The sequence below is a fragment of the Equus quagga genome, chromosome 5 (genome assembly GCF_021613505.1).
Source record: "Equus quagga isolate Etosha38 chromosome 5, UCLA_HA_Equagga_1.0, whole genome shotgun sequence".
Lineage (NCBI taxonomy): Eukaryota > Metazoa > Chordata > Mammalia > Perissodactyla > Equidae > Equus > Equus quagga.
The window spans coordinates 60,504,652-60,531,823 of record NC_060271.1 but is presented as its reverse complement, the minus strand read 5'-3'; the positions used below and the strand labels follow the sequence as shown (position 1 = coordinate 60,531,823).

The 27,172-nt window shown below is 53.0% G+C and overlaps 1 protein-coding gene across 1 annotated transcript; it reads right to left on the bottom strand.

Moving 5' to 3' along the window:
- Positions 1–38: 38 nt before the first annotated feature.
- Positions 39–26,926, bottom strand: GPAT2 (glycerol-3-phosphate acyltransferase 2, mitochondrial). The gene is made up of 23 exons (XM_046663030.1): positions 26,849–26,926; positions 14,176–14,412; positions 10,382–10,509; positions 10,134–10,247; positions 9,369–9,442; positions 8,851–8,955; positions 8,488–8,616; positions 5,986–6,085; positions 5,461–5,594; positions 5,072–5,171; positions 4,762–4,974; positions 4,289–4,408; positions 4,039–4,121; positions 3,580–3,698; positions 2,781–2,851; positions 2,448–2,706; positions 2,209–2,357; positions 1,953–2,030; positions 1,324–1,455; positions 1,117–1,237; positions 948–1,013; positions 652–707; positions 39–321 (listed from the first exon to the last, which is right to left on the bottom strand). The coding sequence occupies exons 3-23, from the start codon at positions 10,442–10,444 to the stop codon at positions 205–207; spliced, it is 2,403 nt and encodes an 800-aa protein (XP_046518986.1). The 5' UTR covers positions 10,445–10,509; positions 14,176–14,412; positions 26,849–26,926; the 3' UTR covers positions 39–204.
- Positions 26,927–27,172: the final 246 nt, after the last annotated feature.

Genomic DNA, 27,172 nt, shown 5'->3' with positions numbered 1-27,172 from the left:
AAAGATAGACACACACACCCCAAAAAGACACTGCTGGGCTTTATCACATCAAGGGATGGAGAAAGCAAAAGACAGCAAGGGACAATCAAACCTCAAAGATTTTATAGTCCAGCTAAGGGTCTGCAACCTCCTCTGTCTTCTGGCTCCAGGGTACGGCTATGTTCTGGGGCTGAGAAGTCTCAGGACGGGCTCCACCTCACAGTTCTAGCCACAAATGAACTGCCGAATGAACTGTTCCAGCTTTTCCTGATTGTCCCGGCTGGCAAATGTGGGAGACAGGTGGAACATGGGGCCTGCAGGGCTTGGTGTCTGCTGTAACACCTGGGCCATGGAGAAAGGCTGTGAGCACTCCATGGAGGCTGCCCCAGAAAACTGCAGAGACCTTTGACCCCTCAGGCCTCAGCGTTGGAGTGCAAATGCTGCCTTTCAGACTATTCCCAGTACCCCACCTGGGAGAAGGATGAGGCAGTGGTTTGGGAGACCAAGAGGGGCAGGAAAGCCATCCTACCTTCTCCAACTACTGTCACACCTATTCTTGGGAGACACTGGGTAAATCCCAGAGTGGACACAGCTGGGCTTCCCTGAGCAGCTCTATCAAGGGGTGGGACTGGGGGTGGGAGACAGGAGGATGGTGAGACCGGCTCCTCTCACCCCCAGGTCTCTGAAGGTCCAGATAGCACTGATGGCAAGATTTGGGTCTGCACACTCTGGAGGGAAGAAAGAAGTGAAGGCTGTAGGGAGGGCAGAGAGCCACTGGGTACAGGCTTCTCTCCTTGTTGAAGGAAGTAACCACCCAAGGTTAGGGCTCAGACGGGACCTGAAGGCCCTCTCTGTACTCTGCAACCCTCCTTCCTGGAGTTGGGCTGCCACTGCCCAGCAGGGGGCAGCAGCAACCAGCAAACCCTCCCCTGCCTCCTGAAAGCCTGGGCAGCTGCTTTGGGACTCACCGAAGAACCCTTCCTCCTGGGCAGTGTCCTGCAGGAACTGGAACAGCTGCTCCACGTAGCCCGACTCTGTGGCAGAGAGGAGACCTAGGCCTGGGGTCCCACACAGGCAAAGCCCCTGCCCTGAGCTCTCAGCCTCTCCCTGAGGACACCAGAGAAGTGTAGGCCTCACCGCTATCAGGCAGCTGTCCCTGGTGGAGGAAGGCGGCAGCCTGGGCGAAGGCCTTGAGCAGTGGGCTGAGCAGGCGGCAGAGAAAGAGGAAGAAGTCGGGGCAGCGCGACTGCTGACTGAGCTGCAGGAGGACAGGCCAGGGTGAGGGCAGCTCCCACTGCCACCCTACTGCCTCCCTCCCCCACCAAGTGGCTTTTCCCAACGCACCCTAAAGTACCGGCCCTCCGCCTCCTCGAAGTCATCACTGTCACTATCAGTAAAGTCCCCACTCGGTTTCCACAGCAGCTTTGCACTCAAACGCTGTCGCCCTGTGTCGCAGGCCAGCTGGGAGCCTGGGGTCTGGGGGCCATGGGAGCCATTGGTCCCTGTCAGGCTGGCCAAGGTTCAGCTCCGAGTCCCCCAGACCAGGCACATGGAGGTGAAACCAGTAAAAGCAGACCTAAGGAGCCCAAGAGGACACCAGGGCCATGCCAGACCGTGGCAGTGCTGAGCCAACTTGCAGGGCAAGGGGAAGTGGACACCCACCCTCAAGGACCATAGCCATATGGACAAGAAATGTCAGGGGCAGGAGGTGTGCAAAGACCCTCAGAGGTATACTTGTCTGGTCCTGTCATGATGGATACACATGGGCCCAGGGCAGATGTGGTCTGCCAAATTCCAAGGTGGATATTGGCAGAAGCAGGACCCAAGCTTCTCTGTCTGCTAGGTCAGGGGGCTGCCCACCCCCACAGCACACACAAGGCAGACAAAGAGCCCAGGGCAGCTGTCACTCAGGGTGGAAGGCTAAAGGAGGTCAGGCCTCAGGCAGGGGCTTTGTCTCCAGCTGCCCCACCTACCTCCTCAGCAACCAGGAGCCCACACTGGATGAGACGGTCCAGCACCTCCTGACAGTAGCAGTAGGAAGACTGGCAAGGCTGGGGAGAAAGAGGCATTCGTGTGGCCTCAGGAGAGACAGGTGATGGGCAGGGGCCTGGCCCAAGGCAGACCCAAGGTCTGAGGAGTAAGGGCTTGGGCAGGTATGGGCCCCCTCCTACAACCAGGAGGCTCCCGGGAGGCCCTGGGACCGAGCTGGGCTGGCAGGAGAGGCCTGACCGGCAGCAGCAGCAGGTCTTGTGGCAGCAAGTGCAGCAGCAGCAGGATCTGGCGGTATAACTCATTCTGGCTCAGCAGCTCGATGCCTTGCAGCTCCCAGGGCCCCTCAGGTGGCACTCTGCCTGCCAGCAGTCCCCGCACAGCACAGGCTAGGGGAGGAGGGGGACAGGCATGAGGAAGGGAGCCGTTCCCCTCACTTCTTATACACATCCCACCCACCCTGAGCACTTGGGACTCACCACCCACGGCCTCGCTCAGGAAGGCCGGCAGCAGCTCTGTGCTCAAGCGTGCAAGGTCCATGAGGCCTGGCCCAGGCCGTGGAACCACCAGCAAATCCCCCTGGCGGACACGCAGCAGAGCCACGTGTGCCCGCAGCAGGCTCAGCGTGTGCTGCAACAGGCACCGCAGCTGCCCTGAGAAGCCCACATCAAAGCCACGCAGCAACGTCTCCTCTGTCAGCCAGGAGAACTCCCCCAGGAGCTGTGACAGGAACACCCCCTGGATGGGCAGTGCAGGGACTGAGCAAGAGGGCCACACCCTGTTCCCCAGCCCCCTACCACACTGTGCCCTACCTTTGGGTGCTTAAACAGCAGCAGCGTTGCCATGATGGCCGTGCTCATCACCGCCGAGCTGGCCACGCTGGCTGGGGCAGGGAGTGGGGAGATGCTGGTCAGGGGCCCAGGCCCAGGCCCAGCAGCCTAGTTCCTCCATCACTCTGCAGGTATTGTGGGCCAAGAACACTCCTCCCCTGGCTCCCTGGCAGCAGCCACACATACCCCACACACACTCCACCCCAGGGAAGGGCAGAGCAGGCCTGAGCCTTGGATGCCGCCCTTCTCAGTGGAGGTTGCCATTTATCAAATCTATGCTGAGAAGCAGGGTCTTAGTAGTCGCACCCACCAACAGTCTGCCACAGAGGAGCACTTGAGAAGACAGTAGTAATGACAATTCTGTTAGAGCCGCCTCTGTGCCAGACACTGTGTTGAAGTCTCTTACATGTGTTATTCCGCTCAGTTAACATCACCTCCATTTACAGCTAAGGAGACCAGGCTCAGAGAGGTGAAGTGATGAGCCCGAAACAGGGCCAGTGTGACCTCAAGTAGGTGGCTTGGAACCAGGCTCACCCTCTGTGGCTCAGGAGGCCATCAGTGTGCACTCACTTAGTGGCTCCCTCGTGTTCTCCCTGGCTGACCCACTCCACAGGGGCAGAAGAGGGTCCCACTCCTATTCACATATCCCAGGGGCCACACAGGAGGGAGAGTCAGGTGCAGAAACCCACTTGGAATGGACGGCCCTGATGACTCGCCAACCCAGAGAGAAGGGACTGCTCAGGACCCTCCCCCGAAAGGCTCAGACCTAGTTCCCCCTCACCATTCAGGACGTGACAGCTCAGCCTCCTGATCAGGCACTGGTCCTCTTCCTTGAGGGCCAGAAGAGGCTGAGTTACTGGGGTCCACTCCTGTTCCTTCTCAGTGTCTGGAACAGCAGTACTGGGATAGAGACAGAGATCACAAGATGAAGGGACCAAATCTAAAGATAGTCATGGGGAAACCCACAGCTTTCTCAAAAGTGAGGGTGCTTCCCTATCCCAGCCCAAGGGCAGGGGATGGCTCATGTAACACTAGCCCCTTCCAGGGCTGCCATTTCCCACACTCAGATTACAGGCAAGGAGGGGTGCCTGGCACTGTTCTGGATGACCCAAGCATATTTGGTGAGGCAAGGCTGGAGCTGGTGATGTGGGTATGTGGGGGTAAGGGTTTCCAGTTCACCAGCTGGGGCCAAAAGACTGCATGCTTTGCCCCCGAGACCCACACACTCCCCTGCTCCTACCACTGGCCCAGCACGATGGGCTGCAGCAGCTGCTCCAGGGTCTGCCTGCTTCCCCAACAGCTTCTGGCATTGATGGTGTATTCCTGCCCAGGACAAGGCTCTTAGGTGGCCTGCTCTGGCCCACCAGGAAACCTGCACACAGCCCACCTCAGGTAGGCAAGGCTATTCCTGTAGTGGCTTTGAGGGCCAGGCTGCCAGAAGCCCCAGGACAGACCCGAGGTACTCCAGCTTTACCCAACAGGCTTCATACCTGCAGGGAGAAGGGCTGGGCCAGCTGCACACGGACACAGACCCGGTGGCTACAGCCCCAGCCTCGCAGGCTTCGCAGGACAGCCAGAGCTCCCGTCCACAGCCCCAGTGGGGCTGAGGCCTGCAGGGAAGGAGGGGCTGAGTGAGCCAGCTCACCAGGGGCACCACTCTCTGCTCAACTATGTCTCAGGCCCAAACTGGTACATGACCATGACCTCTCCAGGCTCATTTTCTCACCCATGAAACAGGAAAAATCCCTCTCTAGCTGGGTCTTTTGAGAGTGAAATGAAAGGATGACTGTAACAGCCTTGTCAGGTGCCACAAGATGATAATTATAGGGGATAGAATTCCTTTGCAGCCCCTCCTTGACCCCAGCCCTAAAGGGGACTCAGCCACAGGACACCATATTGTGCCTCCTCTCTGGAGAATGTCTAAAAGATGGAGATGGGGTCCCAAGGAGCAGGAGGGCCTCACATGGTGTGCATAACGTGGTGCATCTGGAACCAGGTCATAGGTGATGGCCACTGGCACCAGGAGAGCATCTGGGACGATGCCCACCTTGACTGCCTCCACCACCAGTCCCAGCCAGGCCTGGCCCAAGGCTGACAGCCGAGGCCCCTGGGCCCCAGGGAGCTCCTCCAGAAAGATGAGCAGGGGTTGCCTGCTGACCAGCAGCTGCTCCATAGCCTGAAAGGGGGGTAGAGGAGACAGGTGTCAAGGCCAGAGCAGCAACAGGCCCCTGTACCCTGGTCTGGCCCCATACACAACCACTGGGGGCACTCACCGCATGGATCACAGCCCTTGCAAGGACCCCCTCAGAACTGTCCAGGGGGAGGTTGGCCTCTGGGGGTAGGAAAAGCCCCCCAAGCTTCCTTAGCAGAGCTCTGTGGGGCAAACGGCACGATGCGGGAAGGGGTTCAGGAGACAGGACCAAGCAGGAGGCTAGTGAGAGCCTCGGCCCACCCAGGGCCAGCCTGGGTCCTGCCTGAACACCGTGAGGCCAGGCATGGCCCTAGGGCCCATAGCTCACCCTCCATCTGAGCCCACAGGGAGGGCTGGGAGCAGAGAGGCCAGGAAGAGGGCCTCTGGGAGCTGCTGCCAGCACATCCCCACACACCCCTGCCCCAGCCTGGGGACTTATCCCATGTACGTCTAGGGACACAAGGCTTTTACCTGAGGATTGGGGAGCAGGCACGGGGGTCCCAAGCCACACGGAGCACGCCCAGGCCCTGGGAGAGCAGCACGAAGGGCAGCAGAATCCCGTCCAGGAGTGACTTGTGGGTAGAGAGGAAGACAAGCGGCGAGCCCTGCTCCGGAGAGAGCAGAGGGAAGTGCCTACCTGCCCCCAACCCTGAAGACGCAGGGAGCTGAAACCCTGCTCCTCCAGACCCAGGGCAGCCCCAGTGGGAGGGAGGGTTCAGCTGAGCAGTTCTTCCTGAGCACATTTCCCAAAAGTAGAGGAGCTCTGTCGACAACTTTTAAGGTAATGCGTTGATGTAATGGCTGTTAAGACCATGATGAAAAGACGTTAGAGGAAGCCCCGTGGGAGCAGGACCGTGAGACACAAAGAGAAGGTCGTCAAAGAGCAGTGGATTTTTCCCAGCAGCTGAAGGGGCTGGTCCTGACTTCGGGCTTGGCTTGGCCTAGCTCTACCGCTCTGCTCCCGCCATCCCCATCCCAGCAGAGGGCGGGCCTTACCGCCTGGGCGGCCTTGTGGACCATCTTCATCTGGCCCTTGTGGAGCTGCACGTTCAGGAAGAGGCAGTTCAGGAACCGCAGCAGAGCCCAGCTAAACAGCCTAGAGAGCAATGCCCAGTCAGGTGTGGCAGGGCACCACCCACAAGGCAGGGTCCCACAGCATCTCAGAGGGCTTCCTGGCACTCCTCTATGGTGGGCACTATTATTGTCCCGACTTTACAGAAGAGGAAAGTGAGGCTCAGAGAGGTTACAGAAACTGCTGAGCAGTAGAGAGAGCTAAGAAGCAGTGGTGCTGGGACTGGAGGGCCGGCCTGACGCCAGAGCCTATGCCTGTGAGGTGCTGATACTCTCTCAAGAAGACCTCATGGTGCAGCTGCCTCGCATCAGCTTCAAAGCATCTCCTTGCCTCCATTTACCCCAAAGCACATTAGAGATTAAAGACTCTCTTCAGGCATAACCTGGCCTGGTTTTTGCAAACTGCTGGGAAGGGTGAAATAAAAAGGGAGGAGTTAGTGATACAAGCAGGAAAGGGAATAACTAAAGGGGCAAAGTCTGGAGGGGTTGTCCAGAGGCCCGATAGGGGGACTGGCTTTAAATGAGGATGGAAGTGGAGATGCAGGTAGTATGGAGATGTGGTGGACAAGCAGCATGTCCCCATTGATGGCTCCTATGTCTCCATGAAGCATGAGACACGGGTATCAGGTGACAGTGCGTAAAGATGAGATGGGAGCAGTCTGGATCACAGCCTTGTGCCCCTTTGAGAACTGCACTCATAAAGGAAAACAGGACCACCAAGTGTGTTTTCCCCTAGCAACATTTGGCTGCTTAGGTACAGAGAAGGCAGGTAGCAGCTGGGTTCAAACGGAATCAGTTGTGCCCAAGTGACTGCTTCATAAGGACATTATTATTAAGATGGGCCCTGGAATCAAAGATAGACCAGGAGGAAGGAAAGACAGAAGGGGCTGATGGCTGATATAAAGGTGGTCAGGTCTAAAGGACTGGAGGTCTCAACAAAGTCAAAGAATTGTCACATGGAGGGCTGGTCAAGGTCACCAACAACCTCTGCTTCTTCTCCTTGCTCAGTTGACTTCTCAGCACTTTGAAGACAGCTGAGCCAGACACACACAGCCCTGCACCCTCTTTCCCTCAGTGACTCATTCCTCCCCTGGCTTTAAACATCATCTACATGCTAAAACTTTTGCAAATGTACATCCCTGGCCCCAACCTCTCTTCTGAGCTCCAGACTCATATAAGCAGCTGCCTCCTCAGTGTCTCCACCAGCACATCAGGTGTCTGAAACTCTTTATATCCAAAACATCCTTTGTGGACCAAACTCTCTCCTCCCAAGCCTGACCCCTCTGTCCACACCACCAGGTGCTCAGTCAGAAAGCCGGCTCTCCTGTGAGATCACCCTTTTGCCCTCACTGCCCCTACCCCTACCCTCCAATCCATCAGTGAGTCCCGTTAATTTCACATTGGTCTCTCAATCCATTTTTCCAACCTCCACTGTCACCTCCCCATCCAAGCCATCATCACATCTCACCTGGACTAACAAAATAGCGTCCCAAATGGTCTTCTGCTTTCTGCTCTTGATCCCAATTAATCTTATCATTCCCTGCTTAAAACCTTTCCATTGGTTTTTACTGCACTTAGAAATCAAATCCAAACTTCTTGTATGGCCCTGCATATCTGGTCCATTCTACCTCTCAATTTCACCTCCAACAACTCTCTCCCTTACTTCCCAGCTTCCAACTCCATCAACTTCATAAGGAAACCTGGCCCTTTCCTGCAGCCATAGCACTTGCTCTTCCCTCCAGCAGGACTGTTCCTCTCATCGACGCCTCGCCAAGGCTGGCTCCTTTCCCCGCTTTTGTCCCGGGCTTACAAGTCTCTTCCTCCCCTCCAGGTATTCTTAGTCCTAGCCCTGTTTTGTCCTTCTTGCAGCCAAGTGTATCTCTGTTCACCCCTTTATCTTAGTGTCCTGCATCTAAGAGGAGCTCAGCCCTGTGCTAGATGAATAAGGGAGGGAACAGGTGACAAAAGCATGAATGCAAGTGGGAGCATGGGGGCCTATAAGATCAGGGAACCAACCACCTCTGCCTCTCTCCCTCTCTCCACAGGAATTTGACCTGGGGAGAGGTAGAAGGACGGAGGAGGTACTTAAGTCAGCCACAACCAGGGGTTACTGAGGTGACCCCCATATTCCCACCCCCAGGACAGAGAGACAATACCCAGGCCAGCAGTGGTGAGAAACTGGTCTGAAAACTGGGAGCTGGCTCAGATCAAAGCCCCACCCATACCCAGCTGGTCCCACCAAGGAACCAGCTGTCCTTAAAAGGTCCCACAGTATCCGGATCAGGGGCTCCCTGAGCCCCTCTGGTAAACACACCGCATGGCTCCCCAGGAGGGGAGTCCAGTCCTTCCCCAAGCTCAGTCAACACTCACTCTCTAGAAGGGCAGAGACCCCAGCCTAGGGACAAGTGACCCTCAGCACGGAGTTACCTGAGCAGGAAGGGGCAGGGCGGGGCCTGGATGTGTCCCAGGATGCGCTGTACCTCTTTCTTCACAAGGTTGGGCACCTGGCCCTCCCCAGCCCCTCCTGGGGCCCTCCCTGAGATGACATTCTGCACCCTGTGGTGTGAGAAGAGTGGTGTCAGGCTGGGGCATGCCTAACGTCTTTCAGGTCACTTCCTTCAGCCCCATGGTCTCCCCAGGGCACAGCTCCCAGTCTTCACACTCCATCTTTAAGGAAGGGTCCCAGGCAAAGCTAACATTCCAGAACCCAGCCCTCTAAACCATCCCGCCTTTGTCATCTCTTCAAGGATCCCAGAAGTGCCAGCCAGACCCCAGACCCTGCCTTCTCACCCAGTGCTTTCCATGATCTTCTGTGGAGCATCCTGGCAGGGGGGTATGTGCTGCTCCAGTGACCACAAGAAATAGCAGAGCCTCCGAACCAGCCAGCCCCGAAACCTGGACACAGCCCCGAGAGCAGGGGGAAGATCTTTCAGAGGGCCCATCCCCCACTAGGGCCCACAGAGGGCTACTCCATCAGGAAGGGATCACACCCCAGTCCCAAGGCCCAGGAACACCTGAGCTTGGCTTATCACAGAGCGGGAAAAGGAAGAACCTGACCATCTGTGCCTCATTTCCACCCCTCTCCCCGCTGAGTGGTACAGGTTCGGGGCCTGACACACAGTGGGCAATCCATAAATGCTCACAGAGGGTGCATCAAGAGAGCTCCAAGCCTACCTCTCCCTGCCTGTGGCTATGGAGCAGCAGGTAGGAGCCCTTCTTTTTCCATCACAGGAAGAAAATGCCACCACAAAGCAGGGCCCCAGCAGCCCTTCCCCCAAGGACCCTGCCCACCCCCCAGCTCTGACTACCTGGTGTTCTCCTCCTTCACCAGGATCGCATTGCAGAAGCCCAAATCCATTATGCTTCTGTGGAAGAGGGACTCCTGCCCGAGAGGGGGCAGAGACAGCACGTTCTTGGGGGCCTTCGCAAAGTGGCAAAGGAAAGCCCCCGTTCTGTCTTCTGTGGTCTTTGCCTGATGGACTATTGAGTCTACCAGGAGACAGGATTATAGCTCAGTGTTTCCCAAAAGATATTCAACCCTGATCCTAAAGCTCACTCAGGAAAAACGGTTCCAAAATGAAAGGGCTGCATTCTGAACAGAATCGCCTCTTGGAAAGCAGCATATATTAAAGTCTCTGAGAAGTTCTCCCATCAACAACAGAGAACATGTAGCCTGGATCTCCACCAGAACCCTGGGTCCCATCAGCACTAGCACACGGCAGGGATGCACAAGAGGTCTTCAAGCATGTGCTGAGTGACTCTGAGTGGGCGGAGTCCCCCAAACTGAACAAGAGGACTCATTGAGGCACTACCCCAGCCCTCTGGCTATGCCCTAACTCCCCTCAGGCCTCTCTGCACTTCCCCACCCAACCCTCCCAGGCCTGTGAGCCAGGCCGAGGCCAACAACACAACCCATACCAGTGCATCCATTCCCTTGAAAGACAAGAGCAGACACATGGGCAAGGGAGGGCCAAGCTTGGAAAGACATAAAGGAAGCTGCTTCCAAGAGTGTGGCTCCCACAACCAAGCTACCCCAAGCTTCCCAGAGTGGGCCCCAGCCCTGCATCACTCACCCAGCTCTTAGGGGTGCAGGTCTGGCAGCAACGACCCACAAAGGGGCGATATTTCCCCAGGAATGGGGTGACAGCTTCCAGCTTCATCCCAAAGCCTGAGGACCACAGGCTGGTCTGGAAAAGGGCCACAGGGAGAGATGAGAGGACTCAAAGTCCTTGGCGGAGGGAGGGAGGCTCCAGGAGAGAGGGGCACATGAGGGGAGGTGGGAGGGCAGAGGGTATTCTGGGAATGGGAGGGGCCGCACTACCTCCCGGCCATTCTGGCTGCTCTTCTGCTGAGTATGGAGTCTGGCTTCCAAAATGGTGTCCATGGGGGCCTATAACATCTGGGAACCAGCCACCTCTCCCTCACACCCTCTCTCCAAAGGAACTTGACCTGGGGAGAGGTAGAAGGATGGAGGGGGTACTGGAGTCTGGGCCACAACTAGGGTTTACTGTGGTAACCGCCAAATTCCCACCCCCAAAACAGACAACACCCAGGCCAGCAGTGGTGAGAAATTAGGCTGGAAGCTGGGGGCTGGCTCAGATCAAAGCCCCACCCCATACCTGACCGGTCCCACCAAGGAGCCCGCTGTCTTCAAAATGTCTCCAGCATCCAGATCAGGGGCTCCCTGAGACTAACAAGAAGATCAATTTTCTTATCCTCAATACCCACCCCATCATCTCCTAGCACAGACAGGGGCTGTACTGGAGACTCAGACCCTCCTGTGCAGAGGGAAAGAACGAGGCTGGGCTGGCAGGAAGGAGGCATGAGACTGTCAAAGACAAACAGGACCATCGCCACAAAGCCAGTTCCTGCTCAGCTGCTCTTCTCCTTGCACCAGAAGATGGCCCTTTACCCACTCAATTGTCACAGGAATGTGGGCCCGGTACTAGATGGGGGGTCAGAACACAGGGAAATGCCACACAGAGCTGTTCCCGAGGAATGCTCATCTGCTGGGGACAAGAGAGACTCTTCCACATCGATTTCCTCTTACGCAGCGCTCTCCAAAGAAGATCCCACTTGGTACCTCCCCAGCCCCCTCCTTCCCACCACAATATTCCCCTGAACAAACGTTCATCTTCAGAAAACAGCACTGAGGCCCTCCTGGCCCCGAAATGGGGTGCTAAAACCCCTCCACCCTGATCCCTCACCGTGTCCTGATAAGTTGGCTGGACCAGTTGTTTACGTTATCCTGCCCCCACCACACGATCCACGTGCCCCTCTGGAGTGCCTTCTCCCTTCCAAATTCTGTCCACAGCACCTCTGAATCACCCTCTAGGTTTTTCCTCTCCTCCAGAACTGAGGTTTCACTTCCCCACCTCTTCTGAAAGCGTCCCGAGGGCAAGGGCTACAACTGACTCACCTCCGCATGCCCAGCAGCCCACCCAGGGGAGGGAGCCGGGACGCGCTAGAGGACCCACGGTGACTCCCCCTCCCAGAACTCCTCAGGTCTCGCCCCCTCCCCAGCTGCACAGTCCAGAACCACGAAGCCAGGTGGCACAGGATCACCACCCCTCAGCGCACAAGCTCTGGCAGACTCCTCCCAAAGCACTTCCACTGTGACAGCGTCCTCACAGCCCCACTCAGACACTTGGCACAGGGGCCTCCCAGGCCAGGGCTGCAGCTGGGGACTCCTGCCTCAGACCCCCCCATTCTCAAGCTCGACCCCAAGCAGATCTGTGCTAACCCCAAAGGGGTGGAAGGAAAGACAGGAGGAGGGGTGGCTCCCACTGGCCCACTACCTCAACCACTCAGTTCACACAACCCAGAGGTGGGTTCCGGGACATACCTTTCTAGCACCCAGGCCCCAAAATGGGGATCTCTGAAAGTCTGTAGCCCCTGCCTGGATGTCCCTCCCTCAGGACCTAAAGCACCTACAGCAGAGGTGACAAACGGGCAGCCCCAAGGCCAAATGCAGTCACATCTGTACTTCCTTTGGCCACACGATATTCCAGAACCTGTCAAGTTAACATTAACATTTAAAACTAGAGAGCTTCTTACATAAAAAAACAGAGTTACGTGCCGGCCCATGGCCAGTGGTTAAGTTCAGCACGCTCGGTGGCCCAGGTTCAGCTCCCAGGCACAGACGTACACCACTCATTGGTGGCCATGCTGTGGTGGTGAGCCACACACAAAACAGAGGAAGACTGGCACAGATGTTAGCTCAGGGCAATCTTCCTCAGCAAAAAACCCCCACAAAAACCAAGGTTTCCAGCGGCTGCTGTTTAATAAACCCCTGAGACCTGGCATCTGTGGCAGACACCCCACAGGGCCTCGGCTGGCTGGAGCCCAGGGCCACTGTCCCTTTAGCCAGGCACCATGTGCCTTGCCATCTGCCACCATCCATGGCACATGATGTGAGCCCCTGCGCACTGCATGTCAGCGTTTAGAGCCTTTGACCCAAGGATCAGGTCCAAACCCGTTCCTGTCTGCACTGTCTGCCCCCTACAAAGAACCAGGCTGGAGCATGACCTCTTCGCCCCCAGCCCGAGCCGGGGCCCTCAGCACTGGTCCCTCCGCAGCCCACGGCAGACGCTCCACGAGCCGCCCCCAGACCCAGAGGGGGTCCAACAGCATCCTGGGCACGCGCCCCAGGTTAGGGCGCCCGAGGCCAAGGACCCAGCAAAGCTGCCCCTCAGACCACGGCCCCTCAGAGGGCCTCACTGGCACGGCAGGCGACAGGGCCGGGGCTCTGTCCAGTCCCCGCCAGCTGTCACCAAGGCCCTGCGGGCAGCTCCGGGAGCCAGAAAGCCTCTCGACGACCCTGGGCTCGGTCCGACCCGGCCCAGCACGAAACGCCCCGCGCAGGTCTCACCTCACACCTGCCGCCAACTCGCGCCAAAGCCGCAGCCCAGTCAGGAGGTCGGATGGCGTCGACCCGCCGCTTATACGCTCCAGTCTGGAAGGCAGCCCTGATAGCCAATTGGGACGCGCGCTGGGCCTGAGGCCCCGCCCCCGTGGCGCCCCGCCCACGCCGCGGTGCGCGCTGCGTGAACACGTGACACGCGCTCAAGGCGTGTGGGCGGGGCGATGCGGACGCCGCGTGCGGGGTGTGGTGTGTCCCTGAGGCCCTGGGTGCGTGCTGCGCCTTGCTTCTCCTTCTAGGCGCAGCCCGCCGGTGTGTAGGGTCTTTGGAGGTGTTTGTGAGACTCAGGGCTCCCGGAAGGTTGGACGAGGACTTGTGGGCAGCCAGGTTCTGATGAAAGAGGTTCCCCGGGTACACGCTGCCACACTGGAGTTTAGGCTCCAGCAAAATTCTGAGTTGGGGACACTTAGAAAAGAGAATCACCGGAAGCCAGTTTGAGGTCATGAAAAACAAGTCAGGTCTCCCCAGTGTCATTTTCTTTGTTGATAAGAATTCCATAGTCAGGGACGTGCTAGAGTCACAAGGTGCCTGGGTTTCAGCTGGCCCTATGACCCGTGTGTTTGTTTATTCGTGTGCTTATTTGATTAATACACAACTCTTGTCTCTGCCCTAAGCTCCAGGTGAACGAAGATCTTATTGGTTCATTCATCTTTTGACTGATCCTGGCATCCAGCAGGGGACCAGCGAGTAGTAGGCAGCCCATATAGAATAAATGAAGGATGGAATGACTGTGCTTTGTTCCTGCACAGCTCCACGTGTAATGAGCCCACTCAACATGCCAGAGAATTCCACGGTTTCAGAACATTGTGACACTGCGTGAGCAAAGCCACATCAGAGCCTAGCTGGGCGGGAGAGCAGAAGGCTGGTTCACATCTCTTCCCTCTCTCTGACTCACTACCCCTGATGTGACTGCCCCTACCCTTCTCTCCAGGGTGTAGCCATCTCTCTATCTTCTTTATGCTACTTGGTGTCTATCTAGGCCGTATGTTTGTGTCCACTCATCCTCACCCAGGTTTGCAATGTCCTTTCAGTATTTGCAGAATCCATTTTGTCCCCCATCTTACCTTTCTTCTGTATCAACGTGCACTAGCCACAACTAAATCCTGAGATTCTAAAGCTGAAAAAAACAAAAACAAAACCACCTTTATTTGGAAGTTGTAAGTTGCCTCCTAAGGACATAGACTTGAATTTACCTGATGTCCCTTTTTCCTGGGAACAGCATCCGTATGGGCAGTCGAGTTTTGCAGTTTCCCGTAGGACCCCACTTCTCCTTCTCAGGGAGATTTAATGCTGAGAAGTGACCCAAAACAGATGCTTCCGACTTGAAAGTTGCAGATTGTGACGGCAGAAACCAGGGCTGTCAGGTAGCAGAGTTCTGTCCTCAGTCATGTGGCTACTTTGGAAGAAATGTGTTTTGTTTTTGCTGTTTGCTGCAATTTGAACATTTAAAAAGAAGCATCACCTCTCAGACCTGGATCTTAGTTGGGGTACAGAGGATTCAGTGTGCCCTTCATCAAACAGTGTGCAGAAAACATGGAGCTGCCACGCAGCAAGACCTGCAGGCTGGCTGCCTTGCAGACTGACTCTGGCTGATCGGACATTGGGAGAAACAGAGAAACTCATCTGGGCTTGGCCCCACCCAACCTGGACTGAACTTCCAGAGCCCCACCCTGAATTCAGGCCAGACTTCATCACCCAGAATGCCTTGACGCAAGTAACTGACTGCCTGGGTCTAGAGGGACAAAGGCCCTCCCTGTGGTTGGGGCTCGGTGTTCCCTGAATGTGATGGGTCTTCCTGCTGTAGGGCATCTGGAAGAGGACAGAGGCTGGCATTATCTGGACAGGGGGGCTCTGGCCCCTCTCTCTGGGGCTCACCAGGGGGGCTGGGGAAAGGGCCTCTTTCTGGGATACCCTTCAGGTCCAAGAAGTCAGCACAGTCACCTTTAGAGGTAACCATTGGTTGTGCTCTGTGTTGTAGCTCCCTTCCACTATCCTAGAATCTTCCATAAAGTCTTATTAAATAGTGCAGCAAACCACACTGCTGAGAATGGAGAAGTGAAATCTGGGTGCTGCTAGTGGCAGAATGGGAAGATGGATGCCGGGAAGACGCCAACAGATGCTCACCACACAGGCCACTTTCTTCCTGGCCAAGATTGGCAGCTCTAAGGTTGAAAATTTGAGCCAAGAAGCTGCAGGGGCAAGGGGTATGGAATGTGGGGAATGTGAAGTAATTTTATAATAATGAGAATCTTTGGTTCTATGAAGACCAGAGACGGTGTGAAAAATTAATAGGTTGATGGCCTGAGGGAGGAGGGTTTTTCCTGCTACAGGGCTCTGTCCTTCACCCTGACATTTTTATCAATAACTTGGATGTTGATCCATAAGGCAGGTTTATCCTTCTAGCAGGTGGCATGAAACAATAAGGAATAAAGGACTTTTGCTGACAGAATTAGGATTCAAAGAGATTTTGAGAAAAGAGGAATTAGGACCAAAATGAGCCCCAACCTAAAAGTGTCTGGTGATACCTGAGGGATGGCAGCACAGTAGAATGGGCAGAAAGCTGGGCTTGTTGTTGGGTTCTCTGTCCAGTGGGGTTCTTTTCCTTTCCACTGATTCCAACTCAAACAAACTTAAGTCAAAAGATCATGGGTTTGCTCACATAACTGGAAAGTATAGGCATGTTAGCTTCAGGCATGGCTTGATCCAGTGCTCAAACAACATTTTCAGGTCTCTGATTCTCTCTCATGTGTCTGCACTACTTGTCTCAGCTTGGTTTTGTTCTTCCTGAAGGCTCTATCCTATACTGGGATGACTGCCAGCAGCCCAAGACTTATATCTGTCCACCCTAGCAACCTTAGTAGAAAGAAATGTCTGTCCCCCAACATCCATATGAAAACCCCAGAGAAGACTCTGGTTCTGCTAGGATCATCTGCCCACCATCTGGCCCAATCATTGTGTCCAAGGGCTAAGGTGACATATGGGCTCCCCCCAGACCCCTGCCCCCTTTCTCTAACTGTGTGCAGTGAGTGGGACACCATGATTAACCACCTCAGCAGGAGTAGGGTGTGGAGGGGTTGGTTTCCTCAGGAAAGGGATGCTGACTGACAAAAACAACGTGTCAACCATGGTGTCTACTGCTAACTTACCAACACCAGGCTGGGGCCATTTGTCTGGTCTCTGCTGTGTCCCAGGGCCCAGCACTATGGATTCTTGATAAACGTTTATTGAATGATGAGTGAACTTCCCTCTCTGTGGACCTTAGTTCTCTGCTGGTGAATAGGGGTAATAATCTGTCTACTTACTTCGAATGGTTGGGGTGTGGCTCAGTAAGATTGTGGGGCAGACGCACTTGGAAAAGCATGATTGATCCTCCAAACATCAGGGATGATGGTAAACCAGCCAGTGCCACCATGTGATGCTGACCAGGAGGGTTGGGCCACCCTGGGGAAAGCTAGGAGTTATTCTGTTGCTCTGTGATCCCCTTGCCCTTTGCCCCCACCTGGAGGTGCCCAACTTCTCACCTTATGCATTTCCTCCATTGTACTTGGGTTTTGCCTACCCAGAAAACATAGGTTCTATCACAGGGTATTTCCTCTCTATTGCCCAACTTGGCTGGGAATAGAGGGAATGGTGCTGAGGAACATTCCAGGCCCACTCTTCCTTCCTCCTTGGAGATTTCCTCCGTAGCATTAATTTAGCAAACTCCATCCATTGCCCGCTAAATGCTGGAAGGGAGTAAAGTGGGGGTGTAGACACTCCCCAACTAGAGTCATCTCGTGCCCTGGGGAGGGGTGGCCTGATATATGACTATGTCAGTTCTCCCTAAACTAATCTATAACTTCACTGTGGTGCCAGTGAAACTTCCAGCTATGTAAACTTACTCTGAAATGTGTGAGGAAAAATAAAGGTCTGTAGATGCCTAAGTAAAAGGAGGGTGGGAAGGAAACTCACTCTCCCAGATACTCAGACACACTACAGCAACATTGTTTTGAGAAAACGAACAAACGAAAAACCAATATGATATTCGTGAAAGAATAGATGACCTATTGGGATGGCATGGAGAGTTCAGAGGTGGTTCCCTGGTTACAGGGGAACTTGATATGTGTTAAAAGGTGCATCACAAGCCAGTGGAAAAAGACTTGTTCTTATTGGGAAAACTCTGACTTGCTTTATAGCGAAAAACGATGTTATCCCATACAAGGTGGATGCTCAGATGGTGGATTAAAGAGGCAATCTGAGAGGCCAAATTATAACATTGATAGAAAACAACATGGAAGGGACCATGGAAGGTCTTAACATCTCTGAGACCCAGAAGGAGGAAAAGATTCCTTAGACAAAATTTCAAAGCACAATCCATAAACCAAAAAAGGGGAGGGGGAACTTTATTATGTCAAAATTTAAAGATATCTGTTCCAAATAACACATGACAAAATGAGAGAAGATATGTGCAAAGTCTAAAATTTACAAGATCACTGGAGCCTCCATAAACTAGGAACTCGTGCAAATTAACAAGAAAAAATAAATGGACAAAGTCTATGAGCAGGCAAGTTTTGGAAGAGGAAACCCCAAAATCCAAGAAACATATGAGGAGATTGCCAAAATCATTAGTAGAGAAATACAGATCATAATAATAGGATAACTGAACAGATGCTTTTTTCCAAGGAAGACATGCAAATGGCCAATAAGCACATGAAAAGGTGCTCAACTTTCCTATCATTAGGGAAATGCACATCAAAACCACAATGAGATACCATCTTGCACCCATTAGGATGGCTACTATCAAACAACCAGAAAATAACAAGTGTGGTGAGGATGTGGAGAAATTGAAACCCTTGTGCACTGTTGGTGGGAATGTAAAATGGTGCAGCCACTAGGAAAACTGTATGACAGTTCCTCAAAAACTTAAGACTAGAATTACTATATGACCCAGCAATTCTAATTCTGGGCATATACCCGACAGAATTAAAAGCAGGATCTCAAAGAGATATTTGTGCACCCATGTTTGTAGCAGCATTATTCACAAAAGCAAAAAAAATGGAAGCTAAGTGTCCATTGACAGATAAACGGATAAACAAAATGTGGTCTATGCCTACAACTGAATATTATTCAGCCTTAAAAAGGAAGGAAATTCTGACGCATGCTACAGCATGGATGAACCTTGAGGACGTTATCTTAAGTGAAATAAGCCAGTCAGAAAAAGACAAATACAGTATGATTCCACTTATATGAGATACTTAGAATTGTCAAAATCATAGAGACAGAAAGTAGAGTGGTGGTTTCCCAGGGCTGGGGGAGGGGGCAATGGGAGGTCAGTGTTTAATGGGTATAGAGTTTCGGTTTTGCAGGATGAAAAGCTTCTTGAGATGGATAGTGGTGATGGCTGCACAACAATGTGAATGTGCTTAATATTACTGAACTATACTTAAAAATGGTTAAGACGGTAAGTGTGTTATGTGTATTTTACCACAACTTAAAACAACAACAATAAAATATCACATTACACCTATGCCGGTAGGCAGAATTCCAAGATGAGCCCCAGTGCCCAAGCCCTTATATAATCCTTTCCCCTTGAGCGTGGGCAAGGCCTGTAACTTGCCTCTAACATAACAAAGGTGATGGCTGTCAACCCCTGATTGGGTTATGCTACATGGAAAAGTAAAGCAATTTGCCGATGTAATTAAAGTCCCTAATCAGTGGACTTTAAATTAATCAACAGAGTTTATCCTAGGTGAGTCAAACCTAATCAGGTGAGCCCTTTAGAAAAGGATGCAGAGGTCAGAGATTCTCTCTCCTGCTGACCCTGAAAAAGAAAGTTACCTTGAGTTCTGCAACCACAAGGGGCTGAATTCTGCCAACAACCTGAGGCAGCCTGGAAGCAGATCTTTCTCCAGTTGAGCCTCTGAGGAGAATGCAGCCTAGCCGATACCTTCATTGCAGCCTGAGCAGAGGACCCAGCTAAGCCATGCCCAGACTCCTGGCCCATAGAAAATGGGAGATAAAAAATGTGTGTTATTTGAAACCATGAAGTTTGTGGTAACTTGTTACACAGCAGTAGAGAACTAGTGCAATCTATTAGACAGGCCAAACTTAGCTGGATAAGATGTGCGTTGGTGTTGGGTGCACATGTGGGATGTTGGTGAGGGGGCTGCTTGTGGGAGCGCAGCCCCTGTGGAGGTATTTTAATCAATGGTACACACCCTCTACAACCCTGCAACTCCATCTCCAGGTATAGATGCAAAAGAAATGGACAGAGGTCCACAGGACGTGCATATCATGAATGTCCACTGCAGAGTTCTTTGTGATGGTGTGGGGAGCAAGGAGTGCTGGAGGCAACCTAGGGGTCCACCTCGGGGAGAACGGAAAGAAAAGTGGGAATGATTCACACCGTGGAGAATAAAGCAGCAGCTGGGAGAGATTCGCTGCACAGAAAGCAACCTGGATGGGCCTTAAAACAATGCTGAGTTTAAAAAGAAACAACATGAGAGTCAAAACACTACCCTTCACACAGACAATATCCATCTTGAGGAACACATACAATGATGGGGGGGAGCCCATTAGCATGTTGCCTATGCAGAGGAAGGGAATGGGAGTGGGGTATAGAGATAAAAGACAATAAATAAAACAAGAGGGGGGTTTTATGTGGACCAAAGATGATAATGAGCCAAGGAGCTTAACTCAACTTGAGAGAAGAATGAACAGCACCTGAGATCCAGCGGAAGTGGCGCCACAGCAGTGTCCACTCCTGCAGAAGGGGCAGTTCAGTTGGGCAGGTAGAGAAAGAATCAGCAAATGCTACTACGGTGGGGAACATGCTGTGAGAGCAACAAAAGAGAGATTAATTCTGCCTGACAGGGAATTGTGCCTTATATTAATAACGACTTCTAACGTGAGTGACAGAAAGCCCAGCTCAAATAGTTATGGTGTTTTTTTTTTAAACAAAGGACATTTATTGACACAAATGACTGAAGAGTCCAGAGGTGGGTTTCAGGCATAGGTTGATTCTGGTGCTCAGATAATGTCATCTGATGTCCCTTGATGCCTTTCCAATCTGCTTTCCTCTGGGTTGGTTTCATTCGCAGGCTGACTCCCCTGGATGACAAAGATGGTCCCCACCAACGCCAGCTGTATCCTCTCCAGCTAACCAATGCAGAAGTGTGGGCATCCGTTTCCCAAAGGTTCCCCCAAAACCCTGGGACTGACCTACTTCAGCCAAGAATGAGTCACATGCCCCTGCCTGAGCCAACCCATATGACCCTGATGGCCACACTAGAGTGGCATAACTGCCTGGGACAGTAAGGGAATTCTGGTACAGGGAATGGCCCAAGCAGGAGCTCAGCCATGTGAAGCTGGAACAGCAGCACGTGAAGTTGCTTGTCGCCTGGCTCAGGCATGGCAATCCCAGTGCGGCAGGCACCGCTGGAGCCTCTGGGTGGAAGAGCAGCATGGTGGGACCAGCAATCTGCAGACCTGCAGTTGGCAGCTGGCGGTGGGTGGCTTGGGGGGAGCAGTGACATTCAGGCCCTCTAGCATTTCCTCCAAGAAAGAAAATGCTTCAAGAAGTGCTTCCCTCTAGACCCTTCTCCCTGCCAAAGAGTCCTTTTCCCAGAAAGCAAAGAGGCTAGCATGTTCAGAGTGTTCTCGACACAAATGACTGGGGGAGGGCCCTCTTGGGGTCCTGGGTCATGGCAAGAGAGAGCTCATGTGGAAGCAAATCTATATAATCAGTTGCCAGAAAAGTACTTAACTGGCCTGTATTCATCTTGCACCCAGCAAGCGGTGGAGACAGAATGGTCATACTTCCTCCACAAAAACCCATTCTGGTCCAGCCCCAGGGCCTGGGGAGTCTCCAGCACTTACCCACCAGCCTTTCCACCCCGACCCGCCCACAAGCAGCTGGTGGGTGGCTGATGGCATTGTCTCCAGGGCCACCCAGGGCCATGCTGGGCTGGTGGGGGGAGGTGGTTCTGAGGGTTCAGGAATGGCCTTCCTTTATGCGGCCCCCACGACACCTCCCCCGAAACCACTCCTCCCCACTCCTCCCCACTCCTCCCCACTCCCTGGGGTTTTGAACACAGTTCTCGGCCTCTCCCTGGCTGTAATGGGCAGCGTGGTTATGTACTAAGCAGCCAGCCCCACAAGGCTGAGCTCCAACTGTTGTGCAAAGAACGGGCAGTAGTGCTCTTGCCCAGAGTGGGGCTGCTTGGTGCTGCTCTGCACCTGCCCCTGGAGCAGGAACTCAAGCAGAGGGAAATGTGTGGACTAGAGTGCTTTCAGCTGCAAGGAACAGAAGGCCCAACTCAAAGGGGCTTAAACAATAAGGCAGATGTGCCTCCTGCACAAAGAAGCCCAGAGGTACGACAGCCCACAGCTGGTTATTTCAGTGCTGCGGTGACATCAAAAGAGACTAGGTTGCTTCCACCTTTCCATGCTGCCCTCCTCAGTGGGCCAGCTCTGTTCTCAGGCCAGCATCCCTCACAATGACAAGATGGCTGCCACAGTTCCAGGCATCACATCCAAACTTGACAACACCCACCAGAGGAGACCACCTCTTCCTGGATATGTCTTTTTAAGAGTGAGGGAACTTTTCCCAGAATCCTCCTAGTGGCTTCTGTCATATCTCACTGGCCAGAATTGCATCACGCACCCATTCTTGGTCAGTCTCCAGCAGAGGGCACAGGAAAACCATGACTGTCTTAAAGGGCGTGGACTACCCCAACAGCATAGTATTCTGATTGTCCGGCAGATGCCCTGGCAGCATCTACTGCACCAGGACGCAGAGGTTCTTTCTGCTCAGAGATCGGAGGAGAGAGGATTGGGGTTCTAGTCTTATTTTCTCCACGAGTCACTGTCTGATCCTGGACAAGTCAGGTCCCCCTCAGTCACCTACCCAGTAGGCATTCTCTCTTCATACCTTGCCAACACAACCCTGATTTGGCTTGGTGGCACTGTGACCAGCCAGGGGATGGATCATGACTGTGCAAACAGTTGTGGCAGCACCTCTGCCCTTTGTTAAATACTTGCCTTGGCAGCTTCTACTGCAACTAGGGGTAACCATGTGACCTATACCCAGGCAATGAGAAAGAAGGGGGATTCTGCTGGGGTCCTTCTGGGAAAGATTTTCTTCTATAAGGAAAACTCCCTCCCCTGTTCTCCCCTCTGTCCTTTTCCCTTCTTTTCAGTTTTGTTCACCATGAAGTGAGGATGTGATGTTTGGAGCTATGGCAGCTATCTTGCAACAATAAAGGAAATACCAAGAAAATCTCAGACTTGCCAACCTCACACTTTCACTTTATTGGGCTGTGAGACAATTCTGGGACCCCATAGATTTGCTATGTGAGTAACATAAACTCCTCTTCAATTAACCTCCCATTAGCTGATTTTTCTTACTTGCAGTCGAACATACCCTAACTGACACAGAGCTCAGTTTCTTCATCAGTAAAATGAAAAGAATGGCTCCAATGGTGGCCATCCTCCTTTGGGTTCTCTATGACGAGGGAATCCTCCTAGAATTCACCCACCAGGGCACTGGGGAAGATCAGGTTCCTGCCGACCTTCCGCCTGTCCTTGCAAACAAAATGGTGAGATTAGAGAATCCCTGAGCCCTTTCCTTTCCTACCAGGAAACTCCATCTGTGACCAAAATTCCCAGAGGACACAAGTGAGGATCAGTGACAACTGCACGTAACGCAAACACAGAAACCTGACAATAGTGTTATTGATAGAGTGTGTGGGGTTTTTTTTGTTTTTTCTTTTAACTCAAGTAATAAGTCCAGACGCCAAGAGGAGGCTATGGTGGTCAAGCTGCTGGGGTTGGGGCGAGGTTATCGGGGACCACTGTCCTTCCAGCTTCCTACTTTGCCATCCTCAGCAGGTGCCTTCGTCCTCATGGTCACAAGATGGCTGATGCCCCTTCAGGCAGAGCATCGTGCCCCAGAGAGGAATAAGGGGACGGTGAAGGGCAAAGGTGGAGACCTGCTGGGTCGTCCCAGGAGCCCCGCTCAGAAGACACCTGTCATCAGCCCTACTGCATTGTGTAGCCATCCTGGACTTTGAGAGAGAGGAAGGGGACAATGCTCTCAGGTCAGAAGCCCTGGGACTCCGCCCAGCGCTGCTTCCCCTGCCCTCTGTGACCCAGACGGTTCAGTTAACGCCTCAAGCTCAGCAGCCTGGTCTGCCTGGCACAGAGGTAGGATGAGGGCAGCTTGCATGAGGGTCCCCAGAAGGCCAGGGCGCTAGTCTAGGGACCTAGGGCAGGTGTGGGGTTGGGAAGGGTGCCTTATTCAAGGATTTTTTATTTCAAGTGATAGAAATTCATTCAACTTATCTACAAAGGAAAAAGGGGTGGGTGGGGATTTATTCTGAGGACGTATGGTACATCTCAGGATGGGCAGGAGGAGCAGTCAGACCTCGGGAAGGACTGGCCCAGAGCTGGAGGCCCTTGGAGATAGAAGCAGCTGCTCCCTCTGGCTCTCCGGGCCTCGGGGCCACCTGCTTCTGCTCTTCTCCCCATGCCCAGCTGCACCTCTTTCCCTCTGGGTGAAGGGAAGCTTTCTCAGCCCTCAGCTCTGAGTTCCCACAGACAGTGGACTGCTGGCGCCTCTGAATTCTTATTTCAAATTCCTGAGAGAGAACACCTGATGGTCTGGTTCATCCTTGTGTCCATCTCTTGCCCCATCAATCCAGCCATAGGATTAGAGCAGTTCCCAGAGAAAACGGATTGGACGAGGCTGACCAACACACCCAAAACATCAACTCCAGGAGAGGGCAGAAGCAGAGGGAAAGGGTCCTCTCAGAAATGTGGGGGAGGGATGGGCATGTTCCATTGTGGACCTGTGCCTCAGGGACCCATGAGAAGGGTGGCTAGTTGAGGGCAGACTTTAGGTGTCCTGATGTGTCTTCATTAAATACTACTTTAACCTTACTGTGTGTCACCTCAAGTCTTTATTTTGTAAATAGCAGAAGATCCAATTCAAATGGTTTGAATAAAGGAAATTTGTTGATTCACCTAACTGAAAATTTAGAGCCAGGGAGGGCCTCAGGCATGGCTTGATCCAGAGGTTCAAGATGGCACCATTTCCTTGCAGTTCTCTGCAAATTACTGTCATTTCAGGCTGGCTTTCCCCCTGTAGCAAAAATGGCTACAGCTGTTCCAAAGCTTCCAGGTGGACTCAACCTCTAGCACAGAGAAAGCTCTTTCATTCCAGTATTTCAATGAAGTCCTGAGATTTGCTCTGATTGGCCTGGCTTGTGCCACATGCCCCCTCCTGAACAAGTCAATTCCTGTGTGTGTAGGGAGCAGGTAGGGGATAACTTGCTGATTGGCTCAGTCAAGTCATATGCTCCCCCTCCCCATCTACTTCACAATGGAGTCTCCTTCTTTTGGATCACATGATCCCCAAACAGATCTCAGGGGACTGTAGGAAAGGAAAAGGGGAAAATGAGGCATGTCCCACGTCAGTCATCTCCAAGATCTGGCCAGTTTGAACAGGACAAGAAAACAAATGTACAAGGTACTGGCATATAGGAGGCAGAAGAGTAGCCCCCAAGATGTGCACATCTCAATCCCCATGGTAATGGGGAATCATAGTTTCAGGTGGAATGAAGGTTGTTAATCAGGTGACCTTAAAATAAGGAGGTTATGGGGCCAGCCCAGTGGTGCAGCAGTTAAGTTTGCACACTCCACTTCAGCCGCCCGGGGTTCGCCAGTTTGGATCTCAGGTGCAGACCGGCACACAGCTTATCAAGCCATGCTGTGGTGGCATCCCACGTATAAAATATAGGAAGATGGGCACGGATGTTAGCTCAGGGCCAGTCTTCCTCAGCAAAAAGAGGAGGATTGGCTGCAGATGTTAGCTCAGGGCTAATCTTCCTTAAAAAAATAAATAAACAAGGAGGTTGTCCTGATCATCCAGATGAGCCCAAGGTAATCACGGGGCCCCTTAACTGTGGAAGAGGGAGGCAGGAGAGTCAGTGTCAGAACATGTGAGCTGACGCTCAACCGGTCATTGCTGGCTTTGGAGGTGGAAGGGGCCAAGAGCCCAAGAAAGCAGGCAGCTCATAGAAGCTGGACAAGGCAAAAGACGGATTCTCCTCTCCAGCCTCCTCTCCACACAGCCCTGGTGACACCCCGATTTTAACCCAGTGGGCCCTGTGCCAAATTTCTGGCCTCCAGAACTGTAAGATGATGAATTTGCGTGGTTTTAATCCACTGAGTTGGTGGAAAGTTGTTACTGCAGCAATGGGGGACTAACCTACAGTGTTTTGATGGCTGCCTTCCACAGGCCGGTGTGATGGAGAGGCAGCCCGCGCAGCATGGGCAACAGAAATGTAATGCATGTGCATATGTCACTCTAAATTCCTAGCAGCCACTTTAAAAAGGTAAAAATAACAGGTGAAATTAGTTTCAATAATATATCTTAACTCAGTATATTCAAAATAGTATCATTTCAACATGTAACAATACAAATTAATGAGATATTTTATATATTATTGAATGAGGTAATTTATGGTGTTAATTAGATATTAACAAGATATTTTATGTTCTTTTTCCATCCTAAGTCTTCAGAATCCAGTGTGTGTTTTACACGCACAGCACATCTTAATTTTTCTGACCACATTTCAGGTACTCAGTAGCCACAGGGGGCCAGTGGCTGCCGTGTTGGACAGCACAGGCCTAGTGGCCGTACCTCTGGTGGTTGGGGTGGCAGCGCTGGCATCAGCCAGAACAGGGGTTCATTTGTGAGAGACAAGGGAAATTGCCAACCCCTGCCGGTCTGTGGCTACACGTAAGACATTTGAGAGTCGAGTTCTTTCCTAATTGGGGATCCTCAGTGACCACGAGGTCACTCCTGACTGTGCTTGTGCATCTCAGGGTCCAGAGCTGGGGGCTCAGTCATGGTTGGCTGGAAGCTTAGAGAAGAGGGGTTGTGGCTGCTGGCTTTGGGGGGAAATGGCAGCTTCTTGGGTTGAGCGGGGAAGAGTCCCAGTGGAATATGCACAGGCTAAGAAGAAAATTTTAAAAGCCTGTGCCGGGAACATTCTGCCTCTAAATCGAGTGAGCTGGGAGCAGGGAGCCAACTACAGAGAGAGGGTGAGAGGGCTGCATATTTGGAAAGTGATCAGAAACGGTTACTCAGGCTTTGGACGCAGAGCATCAGAAACTGCAGGAAGAATGAGATCAGCTAAAAAAAAAAAAAATGGGTTTGATCCTCTAGACCAAACAGGAGCAGTGGGGAACAGGCCAAAAATGGAGTGGAGAAGAACAATCAGCCGCTTCCAGGGCTGTGACTCTGCTCCTCTTCTTTGGAGGAACATGGGACCAGCTCAGGAGCAGGCCAAAGGTTATGATGGAGAGGTGGTGGGGAAGGGGGTGGCCAGGAGAGGATGCTCAGCTGGGGCTATGCAGGAGAGGGGCAGAGGGAAAGTCTGCTGCTGACGGGTCATAAGAGTCACCGATGCCTGGGGCCTCAAGAACCCAGGGAAGCCCACCTGGGCCCAGCAGCTCCCGGAGAAGCACTTCCGGTCCAGCCAGCCCTCCCCAGGTGAGCACCAGGGTAGCAGCCCTCAGCCTCTCTCCCCACATTGCAGACAGAAGAGACCTGGAGAAGTCAGACAGGGAGGGAGCTGGTCTGGCCTCCAGCATCCAACGGACCTTACCCGTCCTCTGTGGGCTCAACCTTTAAACTCTTTGCCCAGCACTGTAAAAGTTCCAACCACTATCAGTGGCCAAGCAAATGACCTTGGCTGGGGCATTGTTCCTTTTTTTTAGAGGGGATGTGGGATTCAGGAGGTGAGAGTACTCTTCAGCCAACCAATATATCCTCTCACTTAACCTCACAATAATCATTTGAGGTGAGTACAATCTTACCTGCTTTATGGATGGCGAAACAGAGGCTCAGGGAGGTGCGGGTCATCTGTGTAATAGTCAGGGTAGGCTTGGTTATGCTGCTGTAACAAACAGCTCCAAACTCTCATGACTTAACACAATGGTTTACTTCTCACTCCCACTGCATGTTCCCCAGGGGCACGCTGGGGGATCTGCGCCGTGCAGGTCACTCAGGGATTCAGGCTGTTTAAGGCTCTGCTTTCTGAACTGTCGCCTTCAAACTCCCTGGCAGAGAAAGACACAGCTGGAGGGTCATACACTGGCTCTTTTATGCTTGGGTGTGACTTTGCCTAACTAGAAGGTGCT

Bases quoted from the DNA above. Each gene is read 5' to 3' on its own strand.
- GPAT2 (XM_046663030.1), bottom strand. From the start codon at position 10,444: ATGGACACCATTTTGGAAGCCAGACTCCATACTCAGCAGAAGAGCAGC. The intron at 4,975-5,071 runs GTGAGTGCCCCC...CCCCCCTTTCAG, and splicing joins CAAGGGCTGTGATCCATGCG to GCTATGGAGCAGCTGCTGGT. The intron at 322-651 runs GTGAGAGGAGCC...TCCATGGCCCAG, and splicing joins GGACCTTCAGAGACCTGGGG to GTGTTACAGCAGACACCAAG.